The following is an 11549-nucleotide window of genomic DNA, read 5'->3' as shown; positions in this document are numbered from 1 at the left end:
CGCACTTTGAGAACCACTACATTACATTGTGCACGTGTACATAATACTGCAGCGTGGCTCATCTGGGCTCAAGGTGTGGATAATGAAAGAATGGATAGCCCAGAATCTTATTTATTAAGGCTCAAAATCCCCTTGGTTTTTAATGAGAGCGTAGCAGGATCTCTCCAGGGTGCTGAAAGTGAAGCACCAACAGGACGCACAAGGCTGAGCCCCATGTGACCGATTGGGAGGAGTTGGAGGTAGAACAAAGCTGAGGATGCACGTTTGCCCCACGCAGCACACAAGAGCGCCCCACTCGACCCGCAGCAGGCGAGGAAACACCAACTTGGAGGAGATGCGCGCGCAAAACCTCTGATTCCACACCCCCCCTTCCTCCCTCCCTCCTCCTCTAATCTCTCACCAGGAGCATCCCTCCCTCCAAACATCCAAACACAAGCCGACGGGCAGCTCAGGCAAGAAGGCGCGTGCACACACACGCACGGACGGTATTGACACAAGCCGGTCACGATGCGCGGATCTCCCCGCCGTGCAAGGACACGCGTGGGATTTATGGTGCTGCTCAACGCGTTGCTGCTGCTCCTGCTGCGAGCGACCGCGACGCAGGCTGCGGTGAGACACTCCACGGAGCATGTTGTGGTCCAGTTGCGCGAGGAGGCGCCGGAGGAGGAGGCGCACCAACTTGCAGCACAACATGGGTACCATAGTGCTCGCAAGGTAGGATGCTCGGACAAACAAAACATCAGTAGATTTTTCAAAACAGAATTTTCTTCTTCTGAGCCTTTACAAGCGTTTGTTTTGTTTTCAATGCACTTCTGTGAAATGTGGTGACGTCACATCTCACTACAAGCCAGATTGGGTTATTAGGCAACATGCCTTGCAGACATAGATGTGACTTTGTTTTTCTATATGAAAAAAGTCACACAAGCAAATAGATAATGAATAGCTAAAAATGGATATGAAATAAAACAATAGACCAATATATTTGAAAATAAATCTAAACAAAATGCTAACACAAAGAAAAAAAGTGATATTAAATATAGTAATACAAAATACGTAGAAATTGATGAAAATTATGTGAAAATAAATCTATATATAATGAAAACAACTCTTATATAAAATCATAGATGTAGTAATACATCAAAATAAATATAAATAGAAAAAAGATCAAATAAAAAACGAAATATTTTAATATTTTAATGGAAAAAGTCATGTGATTTCACGATAGTGACAGTATATGTAAAATAATCCAATATAGTCAAACTTATATTTTGTACATGTCTAATCTGAACAATAATAATAATAATAATAATAAAGAACCAAAAGGAAGAATTCATTTTCTTTTCTTGATAAATTGCCAAAAAATAGCTTTTTATGTATCTCTGTATATGTTTGAAACATTGCATAAAGACATGCAATTATATGTGTACAAAAACAAGAAAATAACACTATTTTCTGTATTTTACCAACACAGGCACAGCCTTACAATTATTTTCCCACCTCCCCCTACACACATTTTGAGAGTCGTGACACACACACACACACACACACACACACACACACACACACACAGATGTCCATCCCTCTGTGTGACATTTTACTGACCCAAAAGACATGACATGAAATGTCTGGATAACATGTACTATACATGAACAAAGTACTAACAAGGCCTCCATGATGAAGAAGTAGAAATGACCCCCCCTACACCTCTGCCTTTGACTGTAAGGGCCTGTCAAAATGGACGTGTGTGAAATTGCTCATTGTGGGGGGGGGGGGGGGGTGTTGCAGGCAGCGAGGCGTATCGCACGGAACTGCCTGCTCTGACTCTGAATCACGGTCTTCCGTTTGTTAATAAATGTGTCAATCTGTACTTCATCATTGTAATATTTGCTGTGCGGTATTTGTGTGATTGCTGGTTCATTTTCTTGTACAGTAGAGCAACGTCCCCCCTTTCCCATCATACCTCCCTTCTCCCCTCACAGGTTATGTAATCGGAAGCTATATTTGTCTTGATGGGATATGCACCATTAAACAAGGCCTGTTTTGTTTGCACTATCTTTAATGTTGATTAATTAACAAGATGAGGGCACCGGAAATGGAATTGTGTGGAGGTTCAATTGAATCCCCATCTTTATTTTTTTAAGAGCAAAATAACAATAGTCATCAATGTCATATCTACATGCAATCTAGCAGGCTCATCCGAGAGCGTTTATACCGAGGATTGACCTTCCCCATCTCAGGCGGTTTTCAAGCATAAGGGAGTCTTTAATCTGGGCACGGCGCCTGAGGAAAAAAGCAATGCGTCCCATTTCACTGCTCTCATCATTGGGCTTGATTCTAACACCCGTGCCTTAAAATAGAACCCCGGTCCCCTTTCATGAAAGCCTGGAAATCAGTTCCCTTTTCTCCAACCTTTCTCCATTCTCGCCCATTGTAGTGTTGCAATTGTATGCCGATCGGGGCATGATTTCAACACATTGTTATTCATCTCCTTTGCGCACCATTTTGTTTTTACTCAGGTGGCCTTTGGAAAGGGGCTCTACCACTTCTATCCTCAGGATTCTTCCAAAAGGCGGAGCAAACGCAGCATTCGAGGCAGACAGGGGCTCCTGGAAGACAGCAGGGTAACTATTTGACATGTCAAGTCAAATTTTCCCTACAATATGTTCTTCTGTATGTGCCCTCACTAGTCTAAAGATGACATTCTGGTAGGGTAACGAATGTCACGGCTCGCCTGTTGTTTGGGTTTGGACATGAGATGTTGAGTGATTGGCAAGCTGAGCCCTTAAACACTGTGATGCCATTTTTAGTCGAAAGGAAATTGCAAAATGGCCGCCCGCTGATATGGATAAAAATGGGTAGATTTTGCTATACAGGGAGTCCTCGAGTTATACGCGACCTACGTCGTTTCGACTTTACAGCGCCCGTGCCTCGTCCGTAGCACCTTCTTTTTTTGCTAATTTCCCTCAGTAATCACGCCATTTTAAAGTTATTTATATATAAAATATAAAATTGTGTTGTTGTTACCTACAGCAATGGACGTCCATTTAGCAGGTTAGCTCGCCATCAGGCGCATCACATTTCTGTGTTAGTTTCTATTAGCTCCCCTTTGCCGTCCGTCAGCAATGAATGTCCATGCGGAAACACAAAATAATGGTTCCGGCATCTTCCGGGTTGCGCAAATATGTTTTTTTTTTAAATTACTGTATAAAGTATTTTGATGTAAATCTCAACTTTAACGGTAAAATCCGACTTGAGTCGAAATTTACATCGCCAGCGTGGGAATGGAACTCGTCCGTAACTCAAGGACGCCCTGTAGCCTATAGGCCTACTTCATATTCCACAAAAGCAATAATAATCAGAATACCATGTTTACATTAGTGGGGGTTCACAGAAAATATTATTGTAAACATTTTTTACTTCATTTCTCATTCAATAATGGATGAAAGTGTTATAATGGAAACAACTAAATGGAACTGCTGATGAGTGAAATACAAGTCACTTTCCACTGCCTATTCCACTGCTTATTTCGGTGATAAACAACAAAAACCATGCCACATTGTATCCAGCAATTATTCAGTCTATGACTATTTTTTGTAATTTCTAGTAATCTTGTCTCAACACGGCACACTTGAAACACTTTGCTGATCAGATAGTAGCTAACACTACCTGGTTTTGCCAATGGAAAACCACCAATAAGAAATTCAAGAACGCGAAACAGCAAAAACCACGCCACAGCGAACACATCAGTCGGAATGAGTCACATTAACAACCAATGAAAGTGAATGGGGCATATACTGCCACCAATTTTGCAAGAATGTTACATTAAATTTAGAGTACGCAATAGGCTTCAGCTCCTCAGACCACCCAAATCCAGTCTTCAACCCAATCTGCTGGGTCAAAATAATGAACCCAACCTTGGGTAGAAATACTACAATCTACTCAAAATCTACAGCTAGCCAGCGAGTGGGTTAGGAAAACATTTCAGTTTTTGTGTGTAATCATTATGTGAGCATTTTCTAGTGCGCAGCAACGATGTCAAAACACTAAAAAACACTTTTTTGTTTACAATGCATCGGAGGAAATTTGTATTTGTCGCTTGTTGTCCATGAAATAGATTTATTGATGTTATGATCATTTTCGCGTCAAAACCTCTGAGCCGCTGTGTGACTCATACAAACAGTTTTTCCCGCTGTTGAACGCCTCTTAGTCACTCAAAAACTCTGAATCATCCACTATCTTTTTATGAGGTACCTTTTAAGAAGAGATTTTCTACAAAGGTTGTGTTTAGGTGATTTGCTCCCTTTTAAATTATTGCTTTCAAACGTCTTCCTGTGGAGCTTTATAAGATAAGTGGTACTTAGTTAACTGTGGGTGCAGCGGTGACGCTGTGTATGCGGAGTAAATGACAGTTGTCGAATTGCTGTTGTAGAAAAAACAAATCGCAGTAGCTTATGTATGCACCATATAAAGCAAATAAAGTATCTATTTCAATTCTTCTAACCCTGCTTTGCTTATTGAAGAAGCAAAGGAAATTGATCAAAATAAGTTATACCTTTTGTTTATCTTTTGCATTTGCTTTATTTCTGCTGGTCTGAAACTATCTTAGAACCATTTTTCTTTTCTCTTCAAAGTCTGCGCTTCATGTGCCGAGCCCCATACAAGAGAAAAAAAATCATTTAAAAAGTTATTTGATTAGAGTAATCGCTTCAGCCCTAATCTACAATATTTTGGCAAGATTTTGCAAAATATAAACATTTACCGTGTTCTCATTTTTATGCATGGGACAAACCTGCTGTTTTAACAGGGTTGTGATACCAATCGTGTGCACCGCCTCAGGTATTGGCTCCTATGCATGACTGATTTAATGTCGCCCATATATCACTGTGTCAAGTGTCTTTCGGCCATCTTCCTCGACCAAATAAAATAAGATTGCTGCAAGAACTAGTAAACTCAAGGTCTGTAGCTCAATGCCAATGTTAAACAGCTGTCAAAGTACAATCAAGGCTTGTTTTTTTGGCAACAGATGCACAAATAAACCAGTAACCAAATCATTAGCTTAGTTTAGTTATCTTTAAAATACCACAACGGCTTATGCATCTGTTTTGTGTGCGTTGCTGGAAGCACTAAATGTACTCGAGGGGAGAGAGAGTTACATTGATTTTCCTATTTTCCCAGGAGTCTTGGTAGGAATCTATTAGTGGAACACAGTGACCCACTTCTTTCATGAATCCTTTTCCTTTCCAGTCTTTATGATTCTTAAAATGTCCAATGCTTGCCCTCTTGGAAAAATTGCACAAGCAGTCAGCAGGCTATTTTATTTAGTTATTGTGTAAATGTTAAAGAGCAATATTCTCTAGATTTATTAGTATTCTCCTAATTTATTGTCCAAATTTCTCAACAATTCAATTTGCCTCTAAATGTCGAGTTTATTTAGGATAGATTGGGGACTATTTTTCCACAGAAAGTTCCCACAGAAAAATCTCCATTTTAATGAATGGAGACGTTTTATAGATGTATGTATCTCAACTCAGTAAGTAAGTAGGCCTAAACAAAAAAAGTAAGTAAGAAAAGAAAAGAAGAAGTAAGAACCGGTAAGTAGAAAAAATATTGACAATAATATGTTCTATGCGCCCGTACTCGTCAAAACACAGTGGTTGGATTATTATTGCATTTGAGCAAAATCCACCGTTTTTATCCATCTCAGGGGGGCGGCCATTTTGCATTGTACTGCCACTTGATGGCGACTGAAAATGACATCACAGTACCAGTAGGGTACGAATGTGACCAAACGAAGAAAGCAGTTGAGCTGTGACGGTCGTTACCTAAGCAAATCTGCACTGTGATGGCATTTTCAGAGACAGTCCTCCAATAAATAGGACCACATAGGTCGTTTTGAAAAGGTGCCATATTATAACCAAATGTTACATATTTTATTTTAGCGACCTCTATCGGGCATGTTAAATAGTGCAAAAATCCAAAAGTGAGTCCTGAACACAGTCCGTTTGGCCAGAAGACAATCTGACTGTGCCTTTTCCTAATCTCAACCATTAGTGTCCCATGTAAAGACGTCCAGTGATTGTTTTAGTGTATAGATGTTTTCTTAGTGTTGACTACAAGTTTTGGAACGGTTTACAATCTGACTGTGCCTTTTCCTAATCCCAACCATTAGTGTCCCATTTAAAGACGTAACGTGTACTGTACAACCTCACTATGAGCCTCAACCTAACCCCATTAGTCCGTGACGGCGAATTGACATACATGTCAACACTAAAAATAAATCAGGATCATTACTGGATTGTTAGTTCATTAAGATAGACATTAGTCTCTTGACCAGACGATTTGGGTTCAAGTCTCAGTTTTGTATTTCTTCGCTATTTAGCATGGCCGATAGAGGTTGCTAAACTACTATATGTAACACTTGGTCGTATTTTGGTTCATTGTAAAACGGTCAATATGGTCGTTATTGTTGGAGGACTTGACAGCAAATGGCAGAACAGCACAAAATGGCAGCCCCCTGAGATGGATAAAAACAGGTGGATCTTACTGCTTAATTCATATTCCACATATCAATTCTCATAGGAAATACAGCAATACCAATACAGAGCAAGATGTGGAACCCTTCTCAATTCACCCTGCACCTTTTGTACTCGTGTTGCTAACTCACTATAGATTAGCACACCAACTGTTAGCATTTCATAATATTAGTATGAAATGCAGTATTTTATTTTTTAAAGACTTAGATTCTCATTTTTCTTGTTCACTTTGTGTTTAAACAACATGTGAAATAGCTGGGAAAGGACATTATCAAATAAATAACAATTTGAAAAAAAAAATGAATCCACGGTATATAGGCCTACTTCCAAATACGCATGTGGTATTTGGCGCTGTCATTTGAAGGATCGTTTGATTGTGCTGATTGACGGCATGTGCTGTGCGGTTCCCGATTGCTCAGAGTACGCTGTAAAAAGATGAATAGGTTTTAAAAGGCTATCTTGAGTGCTGCTCTATACTGCCTTATCTATCAGCGGCAGTAAAAAATCAACCACAATGCCTGTTTTTGTACCTCGGTCACACCGGAGGGGACTTAGTCACCCGAATGTATGTGCTGGAGGACATTTTGAAGAAATATACATGTTTGTGTTTTGTGGACTTGAGGAACAGATGGCGACAAAAACAGCATCTTTTGTCTTTTCCAAACATAAATGATCGGTTTCAGTGCCAAACTGTGGTCATTGTATAATGTTTACCTCTACATTTGAACTCTTAACGATCATATAAGTGTAAAAAGAAGTTGACATAATAAAATATATTATTTTCCTATTGTGAAATATCGACATCTTTAATGATTTATACTAGCTTCCTGGCCAATGGGAAACAAACTCTGCATTTACTGTACTTTACAATGTTTTTAAGATAGCAATGCGTCAATCTTTCTCAGGTGAAGAACATTCTGGACCAAGATGGGTTTAACCGTCAGAAGCGCGGCTACCGAAGTTTAGACGACATGGAAGTGAACATAAGCGACCCGCTGTTCACCAAACAGTGGTACCTGGTGAGTCACCATCTAACCCAACCTTCATAAACATACATATTCCCCACGACATCCACAATCAGTACAGTTAGTCACACTTTAATTAGCCATGCCAATACACCGCCACATGCGCAGCGCCCCTCTCATTTAAGCCTGAGTGGCAAGTGTGACATTTACGGCTACTGCAAGCCTGCCGCTCTTCATCAGAGGGAAACAGCCCAAGTCGTCTTTAGCGAGATGCACCGTTATCTCTTACGTTACCTTCACCAAAGCAGCGCACCCACACACGCATTCATCCTCCTTGATATTGTTTTTTTCCTCACTTGGATGCTGTGAGTCATTGATTTATATTTTGCGTGATTAGATCAACACAGGCCAAGCAGACGGGACCCCTGGGCTGGATCTTAATGTGGCTGAGGCCTGGCGACTGGGCTACACAGGCCAAGGAGTCACCATCGCAATCATGGATGACGGCAAGTATTAACAACCTCGCCTACCTGTGTTACTTCCTATGCCACTTTCCTTCACATTCAAATCAACAAAAATGTCAAAGCTTAATAGATTCAATATAAAATAATAAAAATATATTATCAACAGAAAAAAAAACATTTTATTTCACAATATTGTGTTACTTTGCACATCATTTTCATTAACACGTATTAAGACTCAGCTGTGATGCATCCCCAAAAACATTTATAAATGTAAAGCTAAAATATAAATATTTAAAATTTTTAAATGAATAGAATGGCAACTAGACAGCACGGTGGAGTAGTGCTCGTCATGTCTGCCTCACAAAACCACATAAACAATTTCAAAAGGCATTTAAATATAAATTTACTGTTGAGCATTCTGTATGGGTGGAATTCATTATTATTTAAAGGATTACTCAACAGGAAGTCAGACTCTTGCTCCACCCCTCACTAAGATTTGAAATCAGCGCTCAAAAGGGGTGTTGCCTGGAGGACAGTTGGGTTGCGAATGGAGAGAGGGTTGGGCGTGGTTTGGCTGTGATTGACAGCAGCAACTTACTAAGAAGCCGTTTAAGGAGGCGTGTACGAGAATGAGCCGGTGGGTGGCGGGGGCGACTACGTCATGCGGAACAAGTGACATAGTATGTATTGTCTAATGAGAGGACAAACAGCCAAATTGTGTTTATCTCAGTGTTTAACCTTAAAAGGAACCCCGACTGTCAAGACAATTTTGCTCTATTATTTATTTGGTTGTTACTGACATAACTTTGAGATTCATTTTTAAAAAATCATTTCCAGTTCGATAAATTTTGTAGAAACTTTATTTGGACGTACGCATTCCTTGCGTAGTGACGTAGAATGACGGCCGCTCTCCAATGTCAAACGCCTATAAAGCCCGCAAGGTAAGCCTCGTAGCGTTCCTAAAGAAACAACACACGATCGGGAGAGCCACACACCCCCACGCTGTGCTCTCGTCATTCACCAGACGCATTCAAGAGTTTTGATCGTCCCTTTAGAAATTCTTTGGAGGCTTACCTTGCTTTCTTGATAGGCGTTTCACATTGCTCGGCAGAGAGCGAGCCGCCATTCTACGTCACTATGCACTGAATGCGTTGCCACGTAAATAACAAATAAACCAAATACAATTTCTACAAAATTTATTAAACTGGAAATGATTTTTCAAAAATGAATCCCATAGACAGACAAACCACACCACGGTGTAGCAATGGTTATGCTAGTAACAATCAATTGAATAATATAGAGCAAACTTGTCATGACAGTCGGGATTCTTTTTAAGATGGCACCAAACACACGGTTTTTGCCCAAAAATCAAGCTTTAAACAAACATGTACTAAATTTAAAAATAATGACCAGGACATATTAACAGCATTTGTAGATACCAGTTTATGCAGTTTTTCAGCAAAAAAAGTTGATTATGTGTTGACTTATGCTTTAAAGACTGAGATTTACTGGACACTTAATGAGGTACGGCTCCTATGAACATCTTTTTACACAACAAATGGAAGTACCAATATAATTATAATTACCTATTAGTTTGTTAAGTAGTTTTAGACCATTGACAACCATTTGATAAACAGAGCAAACTGATGCCATATATCAATAAGGTTACTCTTGTAAATTGTTTATAATTTGAAAATATTTGGTAAATAGTTTATGAATGACTTAACAGAGTTCACTATTTGGCTCACCACAACATTCTACCAATGCATTCAAGCTAAATGTCACTCTACCTGCCTCACCTTATCCTTAATGAATAACTTTAAGCAGTTTATTAAGTCTTCTCAAACTAACTAATTAGTAACCAATGTATAAACAAGTAATAAAGCAATAATGAGAGCACCCTTGTTATATTGATATGTATGTGATTGCCAATGTCAATCAAAACAGAGCATGATTAGCTTTGTCATACAGATTTTTTATTGCCCTTGTATTGGATCTCACTACACTGTGTGGGAAAATGGGGATCGTTTTCGATGCTTTCCAAATAGAAATTGCGGTGAAAAATGCAGATTACATTACTCTCTTAAAGCTGTGTCACATGGTTAGCTGTCCCTAATATACATGTCAAAATTGTATTTCAGGCATTGACTATCTGCATCCAGACCTGGCATCTAATTATGTGAGTATCTCATTATTGAATTGCAAAAGTTCTCTCGCTCTTGTTAATGAGCAAAGCGGGGGATTCAGTTGGCCGATGGCAGGTGCTTTCCGAGGCGCCGTCATGGCTGCCGGGTCTCCTTGTCATGCTTGGCGGAGGACACGGGAGTGGGTAGCAGGGACAGGAGGACGGCCGAGCTGTTTAATGTTAATGCACGCGGCGCTGTGGCAGGCACGATGGCAGGCCGTTCTGTCACCAGCGCAGATTATGCCAGGGTAGTCGGAGCCGCATAATGTGATGTTCCACCTCCAGCATACTGATAAAATCTTAAAGGACAAGCGGGAGGATGACATAACAAGGAAATGGGATTTTTTTTTTTTACCATAACGTTTGCATCTTAAAACTGCACCAATGTATGTTTTGTGTTTGGGGCAAGTGCCCACCCATCCAGCAGATGGCGCCGTGGTGAATAAAGATGGACACATTTCTGAAATATGTGCACGCATTAGGGCTGCACTAATAAGAAAATACCATAAATACAGTAGTAAACACACAAAAAAAAAACTGTGACAACGATACAGTTAGAAAGAATTAAGTTTCTAAATTTAAGGAAAAGTTGTGATGTTTCCAGACTAAATTCATAAATTGCCTTGCTGGGCGTTCTGGCCGACGGAGCTGCTGCTCTGAAAAGTTGGTGACAAATACATAGAATAGATTTTAGACTCACAAAAAGCAGTTCTAAGTGGTGGTGCAGATGGTGTAACATCATCATGACGACATCATCCGCAAAAGGAGATCTCGCAGTTTACCTGCATAAATGCACATGCGCGTGCCAATCTCATACTGGACCCCAGTGAATCAATTTCTACTTCCGCAATTACAAAGATTTCGTTGGCTTAGACCACCCTGATTTTAACGATATAAATCTTAAATCATGAAATATACGAGAGAAAATTCGGATTCTTTGTAAATACAGTATTTAATGGTCCTTTTGAACAAAAAAACAAAATAAAAATAATTGTTTTGAAAATTTAGTTCCACATATGACTTTTGATTTGTGTTATATTTGATACATCAGTCACAATGCTTTAAATTCATACTGTCAAAAATATAATAATAAACAGACATATCAAACATAGTATTTTCAAAAATCTGAATGAACATTTCCCACTCAATTGGGGCGATCTTGCAAGGTCGCTGGAAAAGCCTTATCTTATGGAGTCTCCGTGCAATGCATGTGTCAGATCATATATCTCAGGGTTTTAATGGGAAAAAAACCTATACTTATAAAATAGAGGGCTCAAAATGTACTGTATTTAATATGATACGTTTGGCTTTGTAGGGTTAAAGAGAATGAGGGGAGCCGGTTCGATTGGCCGGGAGTCAGCTGTGTTCCCTCGCAGAACACCCTCTTCTATCTTGTGCTAGT

At 39.7% G+C, this 11549-nt stretch overlaps 1 protein-coding gene across 1 annotated transcript in view; it reads left to right on the top strand.

Moving 5' to 3' along the window:
- Positions 1 to 270: 270 nt before the first annotated feature.
- The window catches only part of pcsk2 (proprotein convertase subtilisin/kexin type 2), a 29022-nt gene continuing 17743 nt past the window's right edge, over positions 271 to 11549 (top strand). Inside the window, exons 1-5 of the mRNA XM_077582685.1 lie at positions 271 to 714; positions 2517 to 2621; positions 7439 to 7552; positions 7896 to 8004; positions 10104 to 10141. Coding sequence (XP_077438811.1) covers positions 508 to 714; positions 2517 to 2621; positions 7439 to 7552; positions 7896 to 8004; positions 10104 to 10141 — 573 coding nt within the window. The 5' untranslated portion in view covers positions 271 to 507. The remainder of the gene's footprint in view (positions 715 to 2516; positions 2622 to 7438; positions 7553 to 7895; positions 8005 to 10103; positions 10142 to 11549) is intronic.

Source organism: Vanacampus margaritifer, chromosome 12 (genome assembly GCF_051991255.1).
Source record: "Vanacampus margaritifer isolate UIUO_Vmar chromosome 12, RoL_Vmar_1.0, whole genome shotgun sequence".
NCBI classification, from domain to species: Eukaryota; Metazoa; Chordata; class Actinopteri; order Syngnathiformes; family Syngnathidae; genus Vanacampus; species Vanacampus margaritifer.
The sequence above is the reverse complement of the archived record's forward strand: the minus strand, read 5'-3'. Positions and strand labels throughout refer to the sequence as shown.